The sequence below is a fragment of the Pelodiscus sinensis genome, chromosome 10 (assembly GCF_052426305.1).
Source record: "Pelodiscus sinensis isolate ZL-2025 chromosome 10, ASM5242630v1, whole genome shotgun sequence".
Taxonomy (NCBI): Eukaryota; Metazoa; Chordata; order Testudines; family Trionychidae; genus Pelodiscus; species Pelodiscus sinensis.
In genome coordinates, this window is record NC_143061.1 from 35,578,676 (window position 1) to 35,605,856 (window position 27,181).

Genomic DNA, 27,181 nt, shown 5'->3' on the forward strand with positions numbered 1-27,181 from the left:
AAAGTCAAATTAAGCTATGCAGATTGAGCTACATCAATTGCTTAGGTTAAATTGAAATAGCTTAACTTGGCTTTTGGCGCTGTCTACACAGCAGGATGTAGAATGAAGAACACTTTTCCTTCGACTTCCCTTACTCCTCATAAATGAAGGATTCAGAAGTCGGAGTAAGAAGTCCTCCAGCTCGACATTATTTCAAAATAAAGGCTTATAGTGTAGACCTGCACTGAATAACGCTGCTGTGTAGACATGCCCTTAGAGCTCTGATCCTGCAAATTTACGCACACAATGAATTTATAAATGTAAGTAGTCCCAGTGAATTAATGTGGACCTCTCCACTGGATATAGTTAAGAATATGCTTTGGTGTTTGAAGGGTTCAGGACCTTCTTCATAATGCTCTTTACTATTAGCAAAATACTTAGGAGATAGCTTATAATTCCAGTGCAAAGTATATTTACCCAGATTCACACATTTCTTCCAAAGTTTATCTTTCTACTAGAATGACATATTCAGAAGAAGTTATGATATAAGAGACTAAGGGGGCTATGCCCCCTGCTCGCTACACTCGTCAACACCCCAGTCTGGGGGTCAGCAGCCCTGACACTTTCCCCCGTGCTACCAGGCCCCTCTGGGGCCAGGCCAGCCCTGGCTCTCCCTCCCTTGGCCGCCGGGGGGTTGGCCAGGCCGAGAATGGACCAGCTCTCTTCTCCCTGGCCTCTGGGAGGTTGGGTCGAGGCTACGGCTGGCCTGGCTCTCTCCCAACGGCTGCCGAGAAATTGGGCTGGGCTGGGAGGGGCTGGGCCACGGCTCTTCCCCTCCACCACCAGGATGGGTCCAAGGCCGCCCCAATCCCAGCCTCTTCACCCCTGCCTCCACCCCTGAGGCTGCCCTGGCTGTTGTCTCCTTTGCCCCTTCCTGCTCCCACTGGCCCTGGCTCTTCCCTCCCCCAGCTGTGGAGAGGTCATGCCTGGCTCTCCCCTTGGCTGCTGGCGGAGGGCACTCTGAGGCCTCCCCAGGCCCTGTGCTCTTCCCCAGCTGCTGGGGGGAGCACTGTGGGAGGGGGGCCACTTCTGGGCTCACCAAGCCGCTTGTTCTCCCCCACAACTGCCGGGGTAGCGGTGGGGCCACTTCCAGGCCTCACCAGGCTTCACAATCTTCCCCTGGCCTCCGGGGAAGGGGATGGAGGGAGGCCTTGAAGCCGCAGCTGAGCACTCCGAAAAGAGGAGAGGAGGAGGGAGGCAGGATGCAGAGTGATGTGATGATGTCACTATGTTGTCCTGCAGGAAAAGTTTTTTATATAGCTATAGAGAAAATATATTTCAGACTACCTGAATACATTATTTTGTTTAATCTACATTTTTATTTCTTAATTAACACTTTACAATAGATTTACAAACTGCATTTTTAATACTTGACATTTAACCCAGTTTTTAAAAGTAAATGCAGACCCTCAGCATTGAAGTCAATGGAGATACACAGATTTGCAACACTTGAGAATCTGGCCCAAAGAGAATATGGCACTTGTTCTAAAGTAAATAATTATATAAAAAGAATAACTGAAGTCATTCTAAAACAGTAAAATATTCCTCTGGCAAAATATTGGCAAGTAAACAGATTTATAGCATGAACATGGTCACATTTATCTATAACTCCAAGAGTATATCATACGTGGCATGTTTCATAAAGATTAGAAAGTTAAATAGAATATGTATTTAATACCATTTCAATTTGAATGGTGACTTTGGAGAAGGGGGAAAATGGTGCAAATTGGCACAAGAACAAAGAATCACAACTTATTTTATGTTGAAGATAATTATCAACACAAGGCTTCATCAATAAAAAAAAACACACCATGCTGTAATATTAGAGAAGTTAAAGATCAAAACTTGTCTAATTGCCTTTCATGATACTGGATTGTAATTTGTACCTTTTACACTTAGTTGATCACTTACCAGTGCATTCAGTCACTCTGATAGCCATACTCAGGTTATTGTATAAATTGTCAGTGGCATTTTGTCAGGATTATGTTAATTATATCTATACTCACTATACCTGAAATATACATGGCTCTACTAAAACATTTCAAATAACCAGCCAAAGGCGCAATCCCAGTAAGCAGTCCTTAGTCACACAATAAGGACTATTTGTATAACAAAGGTTTGTGTTTTAAACAAACTAGGTCACTTTGAGCATTTTGGCCTTAATTGCGTGCCTAAGCTAAACACCTTAATCCATATTTAGGCACCTAAACAAAATGACCTGATTTTCAGAGACAGTGAATACTCTGAACTCACACAATATCAGTTCAACACAAAATAAATCAGGTCATTTTTGTTAGTGAATTCAGGTGACTAACTTTAGGTATTCCAGTACAACCATGTTGGCCTTAATTTTTTGTGATGTCATTAGCCCAGTGCCAAATCCTGCAGGCCTTACTTAGGAAGACTCTTAACTGACAGTTGTGAGTGTTTAGCTGAGTAAATCATGCAGCTTTTAGGTCATTATATGAAAAATATGCAAGCACTGGTATTAATGCTCAGTATTTAAACCTTTTCAATAACAAATGGTAAACGTATTAATTAATAATTTAAGGATATTAATACTTGATCTCTGCATTGCTGAAGTTAAAGCTGTAATTAACAATAATTAAGATGCAATTCTAAGCTATCTAAAATATTTTCTTAAAGCAGTGGTCCCCAACCTTTAGAGGCTGCCGGGCGCCAGGGGCATGGCCGTTCGCCTGTTGGGCGCCAGAGGGCGGGGACACATGCACGCCGGCCCCCCCCCATAGCCGCGTGCTCGGGGGCGGGGGCCTCCCCCGCAAGCGCCATGCTCCCGGGGCCAACGCTTCTCCCAAGCGCCGCGCGCCGGAGCCTGGCGCCCGCTCCAAATGCCGTGCGCCCGGGGCCGGCACTCCCCCCCCAAGCGCCGTGTGCTCGGGGCGCGAGCGGCCAATTTGCAGCGCTCCCGGGTCCGGCGCTTACTATGCGCCTGGGCCGGTTCCGGCACCATGAATGCACCATGTGCCCGGGGTCAGGCCAGCCCCGAGCACTTGGCGGGCGCACACAAATGGCCCCGCAGGCGCCATGGTGCCCGCGGACACCGTGTTGGGGACCACAGCCTTAAAGGATTTGTCAGTTCTATCTGATAGGAACATTATAGATATGTTACAATGTAAAGAACCAATAGTAAATATATACGTAAGTGAATGTATACCTCATCAAAAGTTCCAGATTCACTGCAACTCTAATCCATTATCATCACAAGTTCCTGCATAGGCAGAAGCAGTGAAAATTTCACCCATATCCCATCCTTCTAGTATGTCCCAAATCATGACCTGAAGCAACTATCTAAAAAGGAAGAGTGTGGTTTGCTATACATACCTATTCAGTTCTTGGTCTCTTAACAATGTTTCCCCCAGTGACAGAGTGCTGATTTGCTCATTTATTTGAAATTAATTTTAGACATCTGGACTACAGAGGATGTTCACTAATTTTAAAACCACTTTAATATGTCATATTTTGGACCCAAGATATTTGTTGGTCACCTTTTAACATTTCCCATGGTGGCCAGTAAATAGCCAGCATTTACCAATCATTTCTACTCAATAAGAACTGGCATACCACATTTCTCCTTATTTCTTAGAAAATAAATGTGGTGACATTATGGTATCTGTTGTCAAATGCTGACTGTTTGAATGGTAACCACTTGATATATAAACTTCTTATAGTTCAGAGTGAAGAAAAGTTCAGGAGAGATGTAACTACTACTGGTGGTAGCTGACAGCCTGATTAATAAAATGTTCGGAAGTCCAGTCTATGAAAGGCTATGTTGTTTATGTATTGCTTATGTTATGTTTTACATCTACTGTTTTAATTCTCAAGTCAGATTAATTTTTTCAGTGAAAGAAACAAATAATCAATTATAATAGAATGTACAAGTCCGCACTTAGAACTTTTGCTCATAATGAAAAGGCATGCTGCTTTATTTAGTCAGTGCCTTCTTTGAATCAGCTTGTTTCTTCCTCCTTCTTCGGAGCTGAAGCTGTAGCTGAAGCTTGTTTGTGAAGAAGAACTGCTTCCAACTCACTTCCTGTGCCAGTGCTCTCATTTCAGCGGTAATTGCACCACACAAATTCTGTACAATTTTCTCCCACAGTGTGTCAGAGTTGCATATCTATTTATAAGAGAAAGTAGGCAGGGTTATTCTGGTTTAAACAAACATAGACAGACATTTTCAATATTTACTGACCATTTTGTTCCCAAAAAACAGATAGAAGGCAACAGAGCCTATTGTTTAAGAAGTCAGCTTTATATACAAGGATGTGACCTTTTTTGGAAAAAAAAATCCTACTGACCATCTTTAGATAAACTGTATGTGATGATATCAATTCTGTAAATTATTCTCATAGTTACTTTCTGTGTTATGAGTTAAAATATTTTTCCATCTGTTGTGACAGAAAGGCCACATAGGGGGACACTGTCTGCTGACATATATTAGCACAGCTCCACTGAAGTCAATGGATCTGTGTCAGTTTATACCAGAAATTTGGCTCATGTTATTTACAAATCATATTACAAACATATATGTATGTGTTTGTGGTAAAGAAAAAGGGCTGAATCCATTCATTTGTAGTGCTATACTATCAGATTCTCTGGATTTACATCAGGTTAATTTGGCCCACTGGCCCCATGCAACTGAAAGAAGCTTTCATAAGAATTGTGAGCAATTCAATTCTGGAGATAGATTGTAATGCTTGGGTTATGCTTCCCACTTTTGAATGACTGCATAAACAGAATTGTTTGGAAACAATCGAATTGGCCAGTATAACATAAGCAGAAAGAGGAAATTAAGTTATTTTTCAGATATGATACAACTATCATAAAGAGTAATATTAGGAAGACTAGATGCATTGGTATAATCATTATATACAGACTTTAAAATAAGTGATTCCGGAAGATACTGAATCTGATTCTCCCCTTACACAAGTTTTACAATTGCCTAAATTGGTACAACCCCTCTGTAGTCAATGGAGATGCACTATAAATTAGTCCCTATACAAGTTCCAGCACTGAATTGTGGGGGTTGTATTACCAGCATATTACATGCTGGGTTGTCTAAGCAAAATCGGAAAGCAGGGATTATGGGAAATACTGCTTCCAAGGACCTGAAAGAAGAAAAAGGGATGAATTTTAAAACCTTTCTTAAAATGTCTGATTGTTAAATTTCTCTGTTCTGTTGTACCCAGAAAATCTGGAATTGTATTAAATTGAAAATAATGGAGACTACCTTTTAGCACTTCATATGCAATATATAAAACATACAGGGCAAATCTCCGTTCAATATTATTATTTTATTCTTTCAGTTCTAGTGGATTTCAGAATTGTGAAGGGGTACACTGAGCCCAAAGGCCCCCTGCTGAGATCTCAGGGCTTTGCCACACCAGTTCCATGTAGGGAGCAGTGGAGAGTGATTGCACAGGAGGCAACCAATCAGGGCCCAGGAGGTTCATATTAAAAAGAGTGGCCAAGCAGAGCAAGTGAGAGGGTTGCTAAGAGTTGTCAGGTTGAGCTGCTCCTAGGAGCTGTGAGGAGTCAGACTAGCTGCCTAAGGGAATTGCAGCACAACCATAAGGAAGTAGGGGAGGAACTGGAGGCTTTTCACTGGCTGCTAGGACTGGGTGATAACTGGGTGAAAATAGTTATCACCTGAGCCTGGGAGGGCTCCAAGGGGGAAGCCCTAAGGATACAGCCTCATACTAGGGCTGAAATTATTTAAAAACAGAGCCTCAAGTGAGACTAGAAAAACCTCCTGGGAACCTGTAAAAGGGGGCCACCAAAGGATACAGAATGTGGACATGTGACAAGAGGCGATGCTTGTGAGAGGTGGGGGTTGACCCCATCACAAGACTATATAATACAATAGTCAGTTTTCAGAGTTAGAAATTATGCTCTTTACTACACTGGTGTAATAGAGAAGCAACGACACGGAACTCATGGAATTACACCGGTGTAAAACTAGTGTAAGTGTAAACAAATTGGACTCTATAGTTGAGAACAATAATCTCAAATGTTTTTCTTCATGTTTGTCTCATGGATATAGCCCCCTCTGGTGGTCACTTTTTTGTTGCCAGAAAGATAAGTAACTTTTTTTACAATTAAAATAACTGCTTTTATAGAACCATTTACAATTCATAAACAAGATAAATGTAAGAAATCTACTGAACCTGTAATGGAAAATTCCATGTTATATATTTCAGTAAATAGTGATATTTTGAAAACCTCTTGCAGTTCTTGAGTGGGGGTGTTCAAGTGGTGTTAAAACATTGCAAATAAATTCCTTGTTTAATTTTATAAAACAGCTTATTTTACACTCTTTGTTTTAAATATTACCCAGTGAAAATGCAAAAGTATACTTTGAAACTGGCATTAGGATATTAAATTCTGGACAGAAAAACATGAGATTTATGCTTCGAATTACATGGGGAGAAAATAAATAAACACATGAGTATGTGAGCAAATAAAGGTAAACATATTTAAAAGTGTACAAATATGTTTGCTGACAATTTGGGTCTTTGGCAAGAACAGGAAACAGAAGGTGGACTGTAGTAATGATGGGATAAAGGGAAAAAGATGCTCCACAATAAGAGCCACCAGTAGTAAAGCTAGCGATTATCTAGGAGTCTTTGCAGGTTACTTGTGGCTATGATATTTAGCCAGAATATTAGTCAGTGCCTGGAAATGAAAGGATGTGGTTATCTCTTTACCTTGGAAAGGAAAAACAAAGCTCTAGGTTGATAATTTGGTAATGAAAAGCAACCTTCTATGTCCTACAAGGCTCCATGGTTGGGAAGAAAATGATAAATCACTTTCTACAATCTTTTAGCAACAGCAATCTTTTAATTCACCTGAATATGGGGCTGCTCCAGTTTAGTGCTCATGGTCAAGGACTCTTTAAAAAAGAGAGAGAAAGAAGGGGAAAGGCACAGGGTCCTGGCACTGCCCCAGCTCTAATCATTAAGGCCAGTGATTAGAACAGTGTACAGTCTGCCCAATTCAAGTATGGCACAGCAACTATGTCCACCCTCCACCCCCACAGGTATTGTGTGAGGCAAAAGCTTCCAGAAGCTTTGGTTGGATTGTTTTCCTCACCACTGTCCCTATTGTATCCTCCACTTTACTTTCATAACTGAGCCCAATGTCCATACAAATATTAATATAGTTTAGAAATATTATTTCCCCTCAGTTGAGATTCTGAGTATCCAAAAGGTGAAAAAGGAAGTTTTACTGTGCAAAAGAAAAGATCTAAATACCACTTGATTATGTGGTCAGTATTACATCATATCATGAGTTCATGATGTAATACTGACCAAATAATCACAAATCACATATCACAGTGTTGCAGACTCATCCTCTTTAGTACCTCTTTGTGCCCTGCATCTGCAATGGTCTGTCACCTCCATGGCCTAACCCTCTGGCCAGTTCAGCTTTCAGGCCAGTCCCTTTCTGGGGTTAGAAATAACCAAATTAAACTTTAACTCAAAATAGCCACATGGGCGTTAAAGTCTTTGTCCTTCATAGAGACCCAAGGCCAATGTGGTCAAGAATAAGGCCTGGCTAAACTAGGTTTCTTGGGTTAAGCCACTAAAGATTATCTAGCTGCAAATTGGCTCAATAAAACTAGTCAGTCCAAGCCAGATTGCCCTGTCCTGACTTCACTCAGAACTGGTCCTTAATAAAAACTGCCGACTCTTTTTTGTCTGGACTGTTGGGCTCTGACTGGCCTCTGCCCGCTCCCAGACATTCTGGCTACGTCTACACTGGCCCCTTTTCCGGAAGGGGCATGTAAATTTCACTAGTCGTCGTAGGGAAATCCGCGGGGGATTTAAATATCCCCCGCGGCATTTAAATAAAAATGTCCGCCGCTTTTTTCCGGCTTTTAAAAAAGCCGGAAAAGAGCGTCTAGACTGGCCCCGATCCTCTGGAAAAAGTGCCCTTTTCCGGAGGCTCTTATTCTTTGAAGTAAGAATAAGAGCCTCCGGAAAAGGGCACTTTTTCCGGAGGATCGGGGCCAGTCTAGACGCTCTTTTCCGGCTTTTTTAAAAGCCGGAAAAAAGCGGCGGACATTTTTATTTAAATGCCGCGGGGGATATTTAAATCCCCCGCGGATTTCCCTACGACGACTAGTGAAATTTACATGCCCCTTCCGGAAAAGGGGCCAGTGTAGATGTAGCCTCTAAGTGCTGAAGTAGTGTTTCTCAACCAGTGGTATGAGTACCCTTAGGGGTACTTAAAAGAAGTTCGTGAAGGGGGGGGGAGTAGGGATATATTAACACAATTGAAATTTGGAGAAACTGAATTTTTAAAGTTTTACAGTGCTTCATTATTTTTGTACTTTTTACACACAAAAATTTCATCACCTGCTACGATTAAGTTGTTTAAACAAATGTGTTGGAATAGCAGAAAAACATTTTGTGTATTTGAAAACTGTAGGTACTGGGGGGTACACACACACACACACACACACACACACACACACACACACACACACACACACACACACACACACACACACACACACACACACACACACACACACTTTTAAAAGGGATACTTTATTAAAAAAAAAGGTTGAGAAACACTATGCTGAAGGACCAACTCTCACTGGTTCTGTTTGCAGCTGCTCATGAGACACCTCTCTAGGCTAACTCTGGAGGTGTGGATTCACTGCTCTTCCCTTTCAACAGGGTACCTTTTTAGGGTAGGATGTGCCACGCTGGTGGAGCCTCTGGCAGGGGCAGTGAATATGTGATAAAGCCCTTCATAGTTCCATGTAATAAAGCACTCCACAACAGTGTTTCCTCAAATTTCTTCCATCCATGTGCAGAATAAATTATGTTCTGTGCTCCAAAGCATATGCAAACGTACACCACCAATAGAAACACATGCTACTGGATGTTGGCGATTGTGGAAGCTTTGCTAATCAGCTAGGCAGCATTTGAATCTCTCCTTGGTGGCTGCCCAAGTGCTCAGCTTAAAGGGACCACTGCTCCACAATACAGATAAATTAACCTAAAGACATAAGAATGCAGCATTATGGACAATATTTAACTTTTGAATATGGTTGATTTTGCAAACAACAATACTGATAGTTTTGTACTGCTAATTGTAACTGATAATACGTTGTTTTAAATTCTCACCTTGGTTGCATCATTTAAAATATTTCCTTCTATGATTTCTTTAAAGCTGAGACTATCCATTAGGGAATGTTAACGTATAGCCTTTTAAATGATTAACTGATAAGCCTAGGCTTATCGGTTAATCTAGACAATTACACGCATACCCTTCCCCCTTGCTGCCTCTGATACGGGGGAGCAGGTGGCTCCACAGGACATCTTAAAAGCTGTCTCCCCATGGGCACTGGCTCCCGCCTTCCCACCCTCCTTGCTGCCTCTGTAGGGAAGGCGGGAGCCAGTGATCATGGGGAAATGGCTTTTAAGCTGTCCTGTGGAGTCACCTGCTCCCCCATTGCCTCCCACAGAGGCAGCATTGCAGTGGGTATCCAGAAGCCAGTGCTCGGGGGGAGCCCGCTTAAAAGATGGCTCCCCACAAGCATCAGATCCCACAGAGCTGCCTTTCCCTCCACCACTGCGATGCTGCCTCTGATAGAAAGGCAGCAGCGTGGAGGGTGAAGGGGGCAGGTGGTAACCAGCATGCTCAGGAAGCGGGTTTTCAATCTGGCTCCCCACACGTATCAGCTCCCTGGAACCACCTGGCTTCTCACGCTGCTGCCTCTCTGAATCAGAAGCAGCAATGTGGAGTAGCAGGGGGCTCCCCAAGATTGGGGCTGAGTGTCAGGAGTGCACTAGCTACAAGCCTCACCCCTGGAGAGCATTTTAGTAACCATGTAACTGCTAAAAATTGTTGTGGCTACATGATTACTAAAATACACAATATCTAATATCTTTACTATCCATGGAGCCTGACCTTGCATTGCTGAATCTATGCAATGACAAAATCTTAAATATGCTATAAAACATGGGTCCAGTCCTTCAAATACTTCAGTAGTTCTCAAACTTCATTGCACCACAACCCTTCATGGGTTACCCCAGGGTATCTGTAACCTGAGTCCCACCACCGAGGGCTGAAGCCCTGGGATTTCAGATTCAACCTCAGGGGATGGGGGTTCAGACATCAGATTTGGGCTGCAGCATATCTAAGCCAGCCCTAGCAACTCCATTAAAAAGGGATCTCAATCCACAGTTTGAGAACCACTGAAATACTTAAAACTAGGAATAGTGTTTATTACCTGAATATTCTTAAAGGTACTCATATGTAAAGGATGTGTGTGTTTAAAGTGAACTAAATCAGGAGAATGTGCCATTGCAAACTATTACTTATAATAAATGTAACTATTATTTTTTTTTTTACCGTTTTAAATCTGTGTGAAACTTGAGAAAGCCTGGCAATATCTTCAAGCTCCAGAAAGGAAATGATGTACAGGAGCAATGGGTCAGGAAGCCGTTCCAGGAAGTCATAGTTACCCCGGCACAGATTGAAGATATGTTCCAAAATGTTGGCACCAAACACTACAGCAATTTGAACTGTGATTCAAAGAAACCCAACAAAGAAAGAGATTTGTAAATGCCTTTATACTTCCTCCAAAGAACAGGGATACTCTGACATGTATCTTAAAAAACCAGAACTACTCCAAATTAAAAGATAAGCAGATACATTTCTGGATGTTTTATAGATAAACACAATTCTAAAAACCCTTAACATAAATACTATAAATATAATATTTTAGTTCTGTTCCACATAGGCTATGTCTACACAACAGTGTTATTTCGGAATAACTAACATTATTTTGAAACAACAAAATGTGCATCTACACAGAGAGACACTATTTAAAAATAATACCGAGATGGAGGACTTCTTACATTTCATGAGGAGCAAGGGAAGTCTCAGGAAGAGTGTTCTTCCTTCAATTTACTGCTGTGTAGACAGTGCCAAAAGCCAAATTAAGCTATTTCGACTTAAGCTACGCAATTGACTCCCTCCCAGACTCCAGTCACCCTCCTTCACCCCAGTCCCTTACCCCAAGCTCCCTTCTGCACCCAACCTCCATCCCAGACTCTGCATCTCTATTAATATCATGGAAGACTGGCCCTCAACCATTTCCAAAAGCTTGGAGTGGCCCCCCATCAAAAATTATTGCCCACCCCTGTCTCACTCCGATTCATGGTAACCCTCATTTCATGAGGAGGAAGCAAAGTCAAAGGAAGAGTGTTCTTCCTTTGACTTCCTGCTGTGTAGACAGCACCAAAAGCCAAATTAAGCTATTTCGACTTCAGCTACACAATTGACGTAACTGAACTTGCGTATCTTAATTTGACTTTTGTCCTACGTAGACATGCCCATAGAGAGAAACCACAAATAACCATGGGAATCTTGCATAGGAAGTGTAGGATATTGCTCAAAATTTGGACATTGACAAGTCTATAATTCTTGTCCACTCACTTCTGAATTTTAATGTCAGCAAAGCAGCAGCAAGGAGACTTAGTTGAAACTTGTCCAATCACTTTTTGTGCAGGTAAGAGATATTAAAGACAAGTTTTTAATATTGTGCTATGCACTAATAAGTAGATTTAGAAAACAATTACAATTGCATTAATCTTTAAAATGGTTTCAACTTTGCAATTTTGTTACATCCTTCCTGTGTTTCTTGTTTTAAACATCTGTACTTCAAAAAATGAAATAAAACACGATCTTCAATATACTAGTTGATAATTAAATTTTAATATGTAACTTTATTAGAGACCTGTAGTACATTTTGAAGTGGTGTTTTTTTAAAAGTTTAATTACAAAAGATCTGTAAGTTAGATTTGGAAAGAGATATGTTCACAATGGGCCCTCCTTTCTTTCCAGAAAAAACAATTTTATTTCCAATTAAATTCTAACTAATCCAAACTAATTTTCCTCACAACTAAGCTATAGTTCTGTTAAATAAGGAATGGTACATGTCTCTTCTGGCATGTTATACTCTCAAAAATACAACTAGAATAATGGAAGCTAAGGGTATGTCTAGACTACATGGCTCTGTCGACGGAGCCATGTAGATGAGTTTACTAGACTTTAGAAAATGAAGCGTCGATTTAAATAATTGCCGCTTCATTTACATCAAAATGGCCACTGCACTGTGCCCATCAGCTGTTTGGCGGCGTAGTGGGGCAGTCTGGACGTGCCACGGTCGACAAGGGAAGCCTTTGTGAACCGCTCCGTTATGCCTTGTGAAATGAGGTTTACCGGAGTGGTCGACAAAGGCTTCCCTTGTCGACTGCGGCACATCCAGACTGCCCTGCTGTGCCGCCAAACAGCTGCTTGGCACAGCACGGCAGCCATTTTAATGTAAATGAAGCGGTGATTATTTAAATCGTTACTTCATTTTCCTATGTCTAGTAAACTCATCTACATGGCATCGTCAATGGAGCCATGTAGTCTAGACATACCCTAAGAGATGGAAAAGTCCTGATAGGCAATTTAAACCATCATATGCCAATGCAAGATTTTTCCTTCAAGTACTGTGTCTAGGCTAATTCTAAATTATTCAGGTCAAGAGGTGTTCACTTTTTCCTTTAAAACACTCTTCTAAAAATTCAACAGATCTTACCATTATTTTTTCTGACATTCAGACGAATTCACTTTTTTAATTGCATGCCTTAATTCCTATAGTACTTCTACCCTCTGTACTATCTCAAATAATTCCTTTGCTTTTTGGTATTTACATCCTCTTTTAATACTGGTGCACAGTTATGTCCCTTTTTGCAGCTATTTAAAATTCAATCCCTTCAATCTTTCCTGCTAAATCAATCCCTCCAGATTTTTAATATTGTTTTACTCTTCTCTAAATTATCTTCATTTTGCCTAACCACTAGTCCCAACCAACATCCCTCTGACCACTAGTCATGAACACTTCTCAGCTGACCCATGACAGTTTGCTCAGACAACCAGTCCCTCCGACTGGGGTCCAGCTGGGTATAGAGACAGTCGAGCACCTCCTAACCCTTTTCTGGAAGTTCCCTTATTCCTGATTTTAAGAGCAATAAGGGATCTTCCGGAAAAGGCTTTATTTTCTGAAAGATCCCGTATAGACTGGCGCTTTTCTCCGGCAAAGCCCCAAGCCGGAAAAAAGCAGCAGCCATGTTCATGCAAATGCCGTGGGGGATATTTAAATCCCCTGCGGCATTTGCAATTCCGACTGGTCTCATTAGCATCCCTTTTCCGGAAAAGGGTGCCAATGTAGACACAGCTTTTGTGTAATGCATGCTGAATGCCATCAACTAACACTGCATTTGAGCTACATGTCCCAGAGTGCTGCTTTCCAATGCCTCCACTCTTACTGACTTGGGTGCAAAGGATAATTTTAATGACAGGCATACGGCCTGTACTCCATAGATTCCCCTAAGGTTCAACCCTATTCCAGACTTAGCAGAGACAACTGACAAGTCCCCCTATCCTGCTGACCAGTGGTCACAGAGACTATGCCCCTACAAGTCATCATGAGATGCTGCCATTAACACCTTTCACATTTCCTGATCCTGGGTATTTCCTCCATAATATTCTCATTCACTGGCATGCATTAAAGATCAGTTTCTTTTCAGAATGCTACTGGTGCATTGCTTAACTACAGGTAGGAGAAGGGACACAGTAGAACTCCAATGGTCACAAAGCAGGGTAGTTGGTCCAACAGAGTCTTTCACTTATTCTGAGCCTCAATTTCTATCCCAGCACATTGATTTTACCAGTGTATTTGAAAACAGAATGAAGAAATTCTACCCCCTCACAAGAATTATGACTGCCTTGTTAAACTGAAACCAGAACAAATAAATATATTTGAATATATGAATGTCATTTCTGAACCTGAACTAACTGATATTTGCACCTACCTGCAGGAGTACCTGGCCAAGGACTTTATTGTAAGTCCACCCGGGGTGCCTACCCTCTTAGTTAAAAAGAAAGATGGTCACTTCCAACTTTGTATGGACTACCAACTACTAAATCAGCTCACCAATAGGATCCAGTACTCCCTATCCCTAATGTCCAAATTACTGGACTACATGGGGGCTGCTTATATATAGACAAAATAGGAGCTCTGGGGTCCAGATAGAGAAGACTCCCTTTTGAATCCATTGTGGACATTTTGAATAACTCGTGAAGCCATTTAGTTTAACTGATGTCCCTGCAACATTTCAACACTCTATTAATTATGTCTTCCAAGATATTCTCGACCAATATGAGCTGGAATATGATCTATGCTGAGCCAAAGAAGTATGCTTTTGGTCAGGACTCCATTAGAATTCTTAAGGTTCATCTTACCTCCTGAAGGTATTGAAATGGACCATTGTAAAGAAATGGCAAATATTGAGTAGGCAGTTCACAGAACATCCAAGAACTACAGCACTTCCTGGGATTTACAAATTTATATCCGCAACTCATTTTTAGGCAAAACACATTTCACTTCCTCATTGCTCTACTTCATGAAACTAATAAATTACTCTGGTCTCCCAGGCTCAAAAGACCTTTGAGCAATTCAAAATTGCATTTACCTCCACTCACACAATAGCGCACCTAGAGGGCACACAAACCTTATCACTGAAGCTGACAATCAGGGCAGTACTTTCTCAGAAACACAGTCCCCAGCAACCACTATACCCATTTTTTTTACTCTAAGAAACTCACACCCATAGAATACAACTATGAGATTTGTCTTTGATGAATGGGGCCATTATTTAAAAATAGTACGTTTCCATAAGAATTAAGAATATCTGCATAAAGACAAAGCCCTCAACCAACAGCAAATCTAGTGGGCCCAGCTTTTTTCTTGTTACAACTTCGTAATCTCTTAGGCTATGTCTAGACTGCAAGCCTCTTTCGAAAGAGAGCATCTAGACTGCACGCGGAATTTCGAAAAAGCAAGCTGCTTTTTCGAAAGAAAGCACCCAGTGAGTCTGGATGCTCTCTTTCTAAAAAGCCTGTTTGCTTTCAAGAACGCCTTCTTTTGAAAGAGCACTTTCGAAAGAAGGCGTTCTTCCTCGTGGAATTAGGTTTACCACCGTCGAAAGAAAAGCCGCATTCTTTCGATTTAATTTCGAAAGAACGCGGCTGCAGTCTAGACGCAGGTGAAGTTTTTTCGAAAAAAGGCTACTTTTTTCGAAAAAAACCCTGAGTCTGGACACAGCCTTAGGGTACATCTACACCAGTGTTATTTCCGAATAACTCCTGTTTATTTTGAAATAACAAGATAAGCATCCACATAGCAAGCCCAGTATTTTGAAATTATTTTGAAATAATGGGCTTGTTATTTCAAAATAATAACCCCTCATTCTACAGGGGATATTCTTATTTAGAAATGGCTATTTTGAAATAGGATTAGTGTTGATGCTCCTCTGCTACTATTTTGATATAACTACTCCCCGGTGCTTCCTGGGGCTCTAAGTCAAGATAGCGCATCCACGTTAAGGGAACCTGCCTCAGACTAATTTTGAAGCTTCCCTGTAGTGTGGACATGGTATTTTCAAATAGTTATTTCACAAGTTACTATTTTGAAATAACTTATTTGAAAATAACCTGGTAGTGTAGACCAGTCAAAGATTGCTTCTAGAGTCTAGAAAATATCATGCATCTGACAAGTGGGTCTTTGCCCAAGAAAGCTTATGCTTCTCATTATTTAGAAAATATCCATGCCCTAACTCATTAAATCCATCCACAAAAAACATTTTAAACCCAAATCCGTAATAGCTGGGGGATGCCCTCGGGCTGAGGCAGTCTATTGGATCACTATCCATCACCAGGCTGTTCACTGGAATCATCAGTGGATGTGGGCTGATGGACCTAACTCTCCATAGCCCCAGCCAGCAAATCTCTTAATTGAAGGAGATGTCAGGCTCTGACTCATGGATTGATTTCTGGCTCTGACCTTTGGCCAGAAATCCACTCTGACTCTGACTCTACTGCTGACCTCTAGTTCCTGGCTCCATACTCCAGTTTTGACCATTAGGTCTGGATGTAAATGTTCTGTCTATGACAGTGGTCTAGAATGCAGTGATGTGCAGATTTGTAGGTCTATTAATTGGAATTCCAATTATCTAATTTATCTGGATTTTTATACTGTGCGCATCATTGCAATATCTAGATGTTATGTTCATCTGCACATGGTCTATCATCTTCACATTCATCTAGGTTATAAAACTGCAGTGGACTCTGATGCTAAGAATTATCTTATTAAATATAAGGCAAGGTCAAATAAGTGTGTTTTGCAGTTTCCTATGAGTTTGCTGGAGTTCTCGAGCATCCTAATATGTTGAGGAAAGAGCTCGACAGTTGTGGGCCAGATGGAAAGATCTATCTCTTGCCCACTCCTGAGGTTGAATAATGAGTTCCACAAGACGAGGCTGCAAGATCATGTCAAGGACTGATGTTCTTAATATTTAGATAATCTATAACAACAAAAATGTTTATGAATAGGTTTTAAAAGCATTATGTATGACTTTGAGGGAATTCCCTAAGGGTACAGCTACACTGAACAGCTATTTCGGGATACCGGAGATACCCCGCGTCTACACAAGCCGCCCAGTATTTAGAAGTATTTTTTTAAATAACGGGTGCACTATTTTGCCGTCCCGATAAATCTTGTAACACGGAACTCGAGGGATAAGGGATAGCTCAAAATAGCATGTTATTTCAAAATTGGGTACTGTGTAGAAGCGCCAAATTTCAAAATTAGCTATTTTGAAATAGATTTAAAATAAGATATGCAATTTGCATAGCACAAATTGCTTATCTTTTTTCGATTTTTGGGTGCTGTGTAGATGCACCTTAAGTAAATACTGTAAAGATGAAGATTTAAAACCAAAACTGCTGGATAGCCCGTATAATCAGACTGATGCATGACAAAGAGCCAACTCTTTATCAAAAAAGTTAACAACACACCTCAACTTCATGCTAAATGGCTAACCTGAAAGCTACAATCAGATTTTTTGTTGTTTCGATAAAAAATAGTTTTTATTACAAAATGCCAGTTTTTTTCAATCTGTAGATATGAACATATTAACATGTGACTTGTTTGTGGATGCTCCCAAAATGTATTTAGCTGTATTTATTTTATTTCTCTAAAAATACCTATTATATTTTTTCTGCAACTGATGGTGGCTTAGTCATAAGGGTATGTTTGAATCCAAGAGTCTCATGCCTAAAAGCAAGTGATAGTATTTAGTGATTTGCACCAGTTGTTCATTCGTATTGGAACTTAAATAGATTTTCTCTCCTTTCCTTGGAATACGAAGATATAGAATGTATACTTTATACAATCTTCTATGAATGTACAGTGATGCTGTAAACCAGCCTTGAAAAATCATAAAAATGTAATAAACTCTCCACCCTCCCAATTATCACTGTAATGATTAGTATGAGAAATGATCTTACATAGCTGTCAAATAAAACAAATGCTCTAAGCAGAGGGATAATTAGTATTTTAGAAGACTGCTGTTTAGGGTATCAAAATTGAAAAAAAGTAAGTGTAATGCTGTATTGAAGTGTTTCTCCTAGATTATGTTATGAAGCCATTTTGTTCCTGGATTTTACACAACAATGGAGACTTGCTAACATTGCATATTGTATGAATGTTTCACTGTATCACTACAAGCTTATTTAAATGGTTAAGAAAGTAGATCAATGGTTTACTACTATGCAGCTCATGAACTGGATTTCCTCATAGATTGGTTTGCATATTTGTTATTATAATACTACAAAACTACAATAGCAATAAATCAGCCTACTGCCCTAAATGTGAATGTACATAGTTGTAAATTGACTTTTCTACTACTCTATAGAGTTTGTAGGCTGTAACAGATATCTAAATAATCAGGAAGTATTTAAAAGTTTATTTTAAAATGATTTTACTTCATATACTTTCTACTGGATGCTTTGACTGCCTGCATGGATTAATAGCAGGCATAGTGTTTTATTTGCAAGGGAATTTATTTTACCTCATGTTTGCTTGATAAGAAGAAATCAAATAATATTGTTGTAGCACTGTTTTTGTGAACATCTCTAAGCACTTTAATTTACATAAAATCCCATAAAATTAAGACTAACTATGGGAAGGGCAATGCAAAATGCTAATTAATTCTTAAGACTAAATATAAATTTAGGTACTGGCCTGAAAGAGTGCATTGTCAGCACAATGCTCTGAATACACTTAAGAGCAAATCCTAAAATCAGTGGGGATTTTTTCCACTGATCTTAACTGAAACTGACTTTGGCACAACTTTCAATAAAAATAATTAAATACCTGTTCCAATAACAGTTCTGGCAGCAAAAGTAAGACTCGTAAGCCAAGAGGTGAGAAAAAGTTGTAAAAATGTCTGAGTATTTATGTGAGACTGCTGGAGAGATGATCTGGAGTAGTTCCAAGGCTGCCATATGAGTGCTTTAAAATATAATGGGTAGTATAATCCACAAAGGAAAATTTGATATATAAAACGTGACCCTAAGATAGTTATCTTTGGAAACAGGGATAAACTGTTTTACAGTAAGAGGGGCAAACTAACCTGACCTTCAATAGTGCCCATGTGATGAAATTCAGAATCACAAGTAATATTTTCAAAAGAAGCATGCAAATACAATACAAATTACACCCAATGATAGAGCCTTGAGTGAAACTAACAATGTTTTTAGCAACAATAGAAATACAGGGACCAAAAGAAAAAAGCCTGTGTATGTCAGAAAAGATTTAACAATATCCCAGGTAATCCAATACAGATGTTTCACTGTGACATTAAGCAAGTATCATATGCCATAGAAAGATCCAACAATAATTACAGTGACACAAAATCTTTGACATTACATACACATAGGTCAGTTTGAGGCTGAACAAAAGCTTACTTATGGATGCTAAAAGAAGAACAAATTACATTTGTCAAATAAATCATTAGGAAGTGTTGCTAGAATTCAGCTGCAAACACAGCAATCTGTCAGGAAACAAAGGGGAAGAAAATGGCTTCTCATCATTCACACCATATTTCCTAGAAAGCTCGGGTTGTTTTAAAAATTGATATTACCACTGCCAAGTTGAAACATTATGGAAGGCTACTGCATCTGAAGAAACAGGGATATTAAAATTTCACTAGTAAAAGAGCTTAATATATTCAAGAATTTCTTAAGCACCTGCCAAGGATCCAATTAGCAATCAATTTTGTGCTGTTTTATTGGAAATTTGTCATTTCCAAACAAAAAAATTAACCTATAGCAACAGTTACATTTAAATTAAGCTAATCTTAATAACTTAAACCAAAATTATCTGTAGTCTTTTGTTTCAGTCTGAAGTTGATATATATTACTAATTATTTTAATATTTCATTGTGGTGCTTGTGTTCTATCACTTAGAAATGACATGATTTCACAGATGATCATTCAAAAATATGATACATCTATACCATCTATCATGGCCCTCCATACGTAATGAAAATTGGCATATGCTTTATGCAAAACAGGTCATGTAATCTATTATTCAGAAGCCTGTGATCCCTTGAATGTGTATATCCTATTTTTATGCATGTATCATTCTTGCATGTGAAGTTAGAAATATGAGTCTCTTTTAAATGTTAAATGTGCTAATGAGGGCCATTAATGATACTTTAGGAACTTGATGGCTCAGTGATCAAGTCAATGACCTGTGAGTTGTTTTGCTTTTTTTCTTGTAAGCTCAAATTGCCATTGGTCCTATGAAGACATGTGGTCAGGCCACCTGATGTTGGATTTGGTAATTTCCCTCTCCAGAGGAGAAAAAATTGGACTGAGCACAAAGAATTTCCTCCTTGGGCAAAAGGAATACAAAGGGGGGAAACCAAATAATAGAGGGAATAACTAGACACCAGGAGACCCCCTAATTTACCACCCAAGATGCCTACTAGAAATATATAAGACTGAACAGGGAAAGGCTTGGGCTGAAACTAGGAGGATGCTTAACATGAGCAAGAGAGCGAGGGGTAACACTTTGCATGTAACAAGTTACTCAGGGCCCCGACCCAGCGCAGCAGGGCAGCCATGCAACCCATGGGAGCACGGCAGGAGCATGGCAACCATGCAACCCTGACCCTGGGAAGCCCCAGCCAGGCAGGACAGAAGCAGGGCCATGGCAGCTGGGGAGTTGTGTCCCCAGAGAGCAGTGGGCCATAGCCAAAGCCAGACCCTGTAGCAGCAGGGCTGGAGCAGAGCCAGCTGGAAAGAGGGGCAACGCCCTGGGAGGCTGGTGGCTGGGGACCTCCCCTGATCTGGCAAACTCCCTCATTTGGTCCCGAGGGTGCTGGGCCTCGGCAGTCCAACCTGTAGTTTAGGGAGAACCCAACTGCTTTAGACATTGCCACAGGACCTATTTCTAATAGTGATTATGAAATGCTAAGGGAGATTAGAGAGGCTATCAAAATAAAGAACTCAATAATAGTGGAGGATTTCAACTATCCCCATACTGACTGGGAAAATGTCACCTCAGGACGAGATGCAGAGACAAAATTTCTTGATACCTTAAACAACTGCTTCTTGGAGCAGCTGGTACAGGAACTCACAAGGGGAGAGGCAATTCTCGATTTAGTCCTATGTGGCGCGCAGGATCTGGTCCAAGAGATAACTATAATAGGACCGCTTGGAAATACTGACCATAATATAATAACATTTAACATTCCTGTGGTGGGAAGAACACCTTAGCAACCCAACACTGTGGCATTTAATTTCAAAAAGGGGAACTATGCAAAAATGAGGAGGTTAGTTAAACAGAAATTAAAAGGTACAGTGACTAGAGTAAAATCCCTGCAAGCTGCATGGACACATTTCAAAGACACCATAATAGAGGCCCAACTTAAATGTATACCCCAAATTAAAAAACATAGTAGAAAAATGAAAAAAGAGCCACCATGACTTAACAACCATGTAAAAGAAGCAGTGAGAGATAAAAAAACATCTTTTAAAAAGTGGAAGTCAAATCCTAGTGAGGTAAATAGAAAGGAGCATAAACACTGCCAAATTAACTGTAAAAATGTAATAAGAAAAGCCAAAAAGGAGTTTGAAGAACAGCTAGCCAAAAACTCAAAAGGTAATAACAAAATATTTTGTAAGTACATCAGAAGCAGAAAGCCTACTAACCAACCAGTGGGGCCCCTGGACGATCGAGATACAAAAGGAGCACTTAAAGACAATAAAGTCATTGCGGAGAAACTAAATGAATTCTTTGCTTCAGTCTTCACGGCTGAGGATGTTAGGGAGATTCCCAAACCTGACCCATCCTTTGTAGGTGACAAATCGGAGGACTTGTCAGAGATTGAAGTGTCATTAGAGGAGATTTTGGAATTTATTGATAAACTTAACAGTAGCAAGTCACCAGGACCAGATGGCATTCACTCAAGAGTTCTGAAAGAACTCAAATGTGAAATTGCAGAACTATTAACTATGGTTTGTAACCTAATCATTAAATAAGCTTCTGTACCCAATGACTGGAAGATAGCTAACGTAATGCCAATATTTAAAAACAATAGTGAAGAATAAAATTGTCAAACACATAGAAGAACATAATTTGTTGGACAAAAGTCAACATGGTTTCTGTAAAGGGAAATCATGTCTTACTAATCTATTAGAGTTCTTTGAAGGGGTCAACAAATATGTGGACAAGGGGGATCCAGTAGATATAGTGTACTTAGATTTCCAGGAAGCCTTTGACAAGGTCCCTCACCAAAGGCTCTTACGTAAATTAAGTTGTCATGGGATAAGAGGGAAGATCCTGTCATGGACTGAGAACTGGTTAAAAGACAGGAAACAAAGGGTAGGAATAAATGGTAAATTTTCAGAATGGAGAAGGGTAACTAGTGGTGTTCCCCAAAGGTCAGTCCTAGGACCAATCCTATTCAACGTATTCATAAATGATCTGGAGAAAGGGGTAAACAGTAAGGTGGCAAAAATTGCAGACGATACTAAACTGCTCAAGGTAGATAAGACCACAGCAGACTGCGAGGAACTTCAAAAGGATCTCACAAAACTAAATGAATGGGCAACAAAATGGCAAATGAAATTTAATGTGGATAAATGTAAAGTAATGCACATTGGAAAAAATAACCCCCACTATACATATAATATGACGGGGGCTAATTTAGCTACAACTAATCAGGAAAGGGATCTTGGAGTCATCATGGATAGTTCTCTGAAGACGTCCACGTGGTGTGAAGCGGCAGTCAAAAAAGCAAACAGGATGTTAGGAATAATTAAAAATGGATTGATAATAAGAAGGAGAATATCTTATTGCCCTTACTTAAATCCATGGTACACCCACATCTGGAATGCTGCATACAGATATGGTCTCCTCATCTCAAAAAAGATATACTATCATTAGAAAAGGTTCAGAGAAGGGTAACTAAAATGATTAGGGGTTTGGAACGGGTCCCATATGAGGAAAGATTAAAGAGACGGGGACTTTTCAGCTTGGAAAAGGGGAGATTAAGGGGGGATATGATAGAGGTATATAAAATCATGAGTGGTGTGGAGAAAGTGAATAAGGAAAAACTATTTACTTGTTCCCATAATATAAGAACTAGGGGCCACAAGATGAAACTAATGGGCAACAGGTTTAAAACAAATAAAAGGAAGTTCTTCTTCACACAGCGCATAGTTAATCTATGGAACTCCTTGCCTGAGGAGGTTGTGAAGGCTAGGACTATAACAGGTTTAAAAGAGAACTAGATAAATCCTCTCTCTGCCCTAGGGTCGATGACCACCTGGGGGGCACGGACCGTCCCACGCCCCAGGATGTGGTCCAGGGCGTCCAATTAGGGGCAGCTCTCTGGGTCTTCCCCTGGTTGGGAGTTGCCCCCTGTGGCCCTGGCATACGCCTGCTGCAGCTCCTTGATTTTCATCCGAACCTGCTCCTGGGTTCGGATGTGGCCTTTGGTGGCCAGGCTGGCACCCATCCAGCTGTAGACAGCTGCATTCCTCCATATAGTGCGGAGATCATGGACGTTGGCGGCATCCCCCCAAACCTCAGTCAGGTCCATGATCTGAGCTGGCTGTCAGTGGCTTGCTGGCTCATGCTGCGGCTTGGCTCAGGGGCAGCGGCAGAGTGGCTCTGGGTTGGCAGGCCTGGTGCTAGCCACAGAAGACTGTGGCCAGACTCTATCCCTTTAACGGCTCCGGGAGGGGGAGGAAGGAGAGGAGTTTTCTTGTTTGTGCCCAGAGTGACCACCAGGGCACCCTGGGAAGGGCTGGAGGCCCCCTATTTTGAAATAGCCTCTAGTCCCTGTCTACACAGTGACTATTTCAAAATAGGCACTATTCCTCGTAGAATGAGGTTCATCAATTTCGAAATAAGCCCTCCACTATTTCAAAATAATTTCAAAATAGCAGTTGGCTTGTGTAGATGCTAGGAAAGTTATTTTAAAATAACGGCTGTTATTTCAAAATAACTTTGCTGTGTAGACATACCAGAACAGATTGATTAAGGCATAACAATCTTTTGTGGGTAAAATGAAATTGGGGTTTACCCATGAAAGCTTATGCCCTAATAAATCTGTTAGGGTATGTTTACACTAGCTTGTTAATTTGAGCTAGGTAGGCAAATGAGGCAACCGGAATTGCAAATGAAGCCCGGGATTTAAATATTTGCATGTTTATTTGCATGTTCCCATCCGGTTGCCATTTTGAAATTTCACTAGCCCGAACTTACTGCCGCGCGGCTACATGTGGCAGTGAAACGTTAATTCGAACTAAGTCTTTAGTTCGAATTAACTGTTACTCCTCATTCCATGAGAGCGGTGTTCCTAAATAATTACATAGCCGTTCCATATCCCCAACAATAAGTTGTAGCTTTTTCTTACTCTGAAGAGATGGATCATCCAAGAAGTACTCATGAGATTCTTTAAGTTCCCCAGGCTTTGCTTCACGAAATTCACTTCTAAGAGAGATTTTCCACCATCTGAAAATTACCTATGATTGAAAAGAAGATATTGACAAGAATTAATGAACGACAAATACTAGTGGATATAATATTATTAAAATTCAGGCTTATGGTTATATAACAACTCATTCATTTCTAAGTATAAATTGCCATACTGTATCAGACCATATTTATATCCTAACAGCCATATATGAAGATTCAAAGGAAACAAACAAAACCCCAACTACCTTAATGTACCTAGACAAGTGTGAAATGCTGTATATGCAGAGAATATTCTTTCCTAATCGTTGCATGACAATTGTTATGCCCTTAAGCATGAGATTTAATTAATATCTTTACTTGTATAACTATAAATATTATTTTTTATTCTGCATTTAGCAACAGATTTGGGTATACCAAATCATAAAATTAAAAATACATATAATGAAGCTCTATTTACATAATCTAAATGAAAATTTCAACTAAAATCCTGATCATAATTTGAATAATGAAAAGCTTTGATGAGAAATGAGAGATCAGTTTACTAAGCAAGTTAGCAACCTTAAGAATCAAAAATGAAGAAGGTAAGTGCTGACATTAAAATTGTTATCTTTACGTTTCAAAGATGACTCCCTACTAAGGTACATAGTGCAGTTCCCATTTCTTTGAAATGTAGTTTTCAGCTCCCCGCAGACTCAGGAAAATAACTACAGCATTTTACATGCAGTCAAAGTTTTTAAGGTTCACTTTATAAGAAAGAGGGAGGGCTAGAAAGATTGTTTTTAAAATAAAAACAAAGAAAACAGATTCTTGATCACATAACTAAGGCATGAGATTAACTGAATGGTGAATCCTGTGACCACGAAACTGGCCCTGCCTAATAGTCATTTTCCTGGATCACTTTTAAAATACTATGTAGTATGCTTGAACAGTTGTGTTAGACTCTCTAATTTTATATTTTATTACTATTATTTTATATAAGACAATTTCTCAAGTCAGGAAAAACATTATTGTCAACACTCAAAAATCAAGAATCTAGCTTCTCAAAATCATAAGGTTGGTTCAAAACTATTGAGATTTTAAAAAATAAGTATTGGGTTCTTTTTATTTATTTCTGGTTTTTGAGCATTAAGGGTGCACTTACTTTACATTTTCAAGCTTTCCTTTGCATCTGCCAAGGAGCTGCATTATACAGTTGGGCTAGAGCTGCTTCCTGAGTTTTTCCTTCAATTTCAATTCTCCCAACCTTCCTAATAAAGATTCACTGTCAGGCCCCATCTTTCAGAGTTTTCTTCCAGGGCACCATTTTATTAATACAAAGAAAACTCACAATTTATGTGGGCTGTCGGGGTCCAGAGGCTGGCCAGCTGACTGACACACAGCTAGCCAAAGCAGCCAACTTCCTCTTGCAGCTGCCCTTCAACTAAGCCCTATCACCCTTTGATAGAAAAACCCAGATCCCTTTTAAGACGGAGCTGATAAAGTAAACAGGGCAGGCTAAAGTAGGCTCCCTGGACTTAAAGGGGACCCTGTTATAGCAAACATGAGGTCTAGAAACTTACTTTTTAAAATATGAAAACTGAAATTGTCATGCAATATCATAATCCCAGAATCTGGGCTTTATGAAAAACACATTTGTGAGACTTGCAATAAAATCTCAAGAGTTGGCAACACTGTAACTAGGTTTTTTCCCCTAAGGGCATGTCTAGACACCTTTTTTTTCTAAAGGAGATACGCAAATTTGGTGCCAATTTGCATATCTTCTTCTGATCACTTTTTTTTAGAAGGGGTTTTTTCTGAAAAAAAACTGTGTCCAGACTACTTTCACTTGCAAAAGACCCGCTTTCGAAAACGCGATCTGAAGATATGCAAATTAGCACCAAATTTACATATCTCCTTTTGGAAACCCCCCCAGTGTAGACATGCCCTAAGTGACATTACATCACTGCAGCTCTACCAGTGCAACTCTATAGTGTAAAGAACTAACATGTACAAAGTGCTGCTTACCTTGGTTTGAAAAAAGGTAAATGGGAACAAGCTATAAAAAAACCTGTCCTCTCTGTATTTATCTGATATAGTCTCTTATGTCACCCCTGCCTAGTTTGTTTCACCAGTAACGCCAGCCCTGACATTCCATTTGCTCTTCCTCATATCTGTGCACATCCTTACACAATTCCATTTATATATGGAACACGGACCCTTCTTGAGTTGAAAGTTGCTACCTTCTCCTCATTTAAATCTCTCTGGAATAGCTACTACTTCTGTACTTCTGCAATGCCCATGAAAAATTCAAAATTCATTGGTTAGCCTTCGGCTTATTCATTTTATATATATGTTTTAAATGTATGTTTTATATATATGTTTTAAAATCTTGACTGCCTCATAGTGTGCACTAGATTTCACTGAGTACAACTGTAATCTTAGAGATGTTGCCTCTTTCTTATCTCATCTGTTCTTCCCTACCATTTTGTTACCTTATCTATTGTATTTTGTCTGAAATTCATTTTCTCTAATCAGGGATTATGGGTGAAATCCTAGTCCTACTGAAGTCAATGGCAAAACTCCTATTGCATTTACTGAAGCTAAGATTTCACCCAATGTCTTTTCTCTGATTGGGAGGTATCTCATACATTGTTGAATAAGAATATTTAATAATGAGGTTTTTATATTCACAAATACACACACACACACATACACACATATTATATATATATATATACACGGAGCCTTTTTTTCTATTAACATATACAAGCTGGAAGACTACTAATTCCAGTCCTAAAAAAATTTTCTGCTGATTTAGCTATAGCCAGTTAGGGAACATAAGAACGGCCATACTGGGTCAGACCAAAGGTCCATCTAGCCCAGTATCCGGTCTGCCAACAGTGGCCAATACCAGATGCCCCAGAGGGAGAGATCACAACAGGTAATCCTCACATGATCTCTCCCCTGTCATCCACCTCTAGAGAAACAAAGGCTAGGGATACCATTCCTACCTATCCTGGCTAATAGCCATTGATGTACCTAACCTCCATGAATCTATGTAGCTCCTTTTTTAATCCTGTTAAAGTTCTAGCCTATACCACGTCTTCTGGCAAGAAGTTCCACAGGTTGACTGTGTGCTGAGGGAAGAAAAACTTCCTTTTGTTTGTTTTAAATGCCTATTAATTTCATTTGGTGACTCATAGTTCTTTGATTGTGGGAATAAGTAAATACTTT

General features: G+C 39.9%; 1 protein-coding gene across 2 annotated transcripts in view; it reads right to left on the reverse strand.

Moving 5' to 3' along the window:
• Positions 1-1,327: 1,327 nt before the first annotated feature.
• The window catches only part of FBXO36 (F-box protein 36), a 56,119-nt gene continuing 30,265 nt past the window's right edge, over positions 1,328-27,181 (reverse strand). Inside the window, exons 3-5 of one of the 2 annotated variants that reach the window (XM_025182995.3) lie at positions 23,907-24,015; positions 10,429-10,601; positions 1,328-4,174 (exon numbers count right to left, since the gene is read on the reverse strand). In XM_025182995.3, the coding sequence (XP_025038780.2) occupies positions 3,983-4,174; positions 10,429-10,601; positions 23,907-24,015 (474 nt within the window). In that variant the 3' untranslated portion in view covers positions 1,328-3,982. The remainder of the gene's footprint in view (positions 4,175-10,428; positions 10,602-23,906; positions 24,016-27,181) is intronic. The other variant, XM_006119875.5, reaches the window with a different exon arrangement.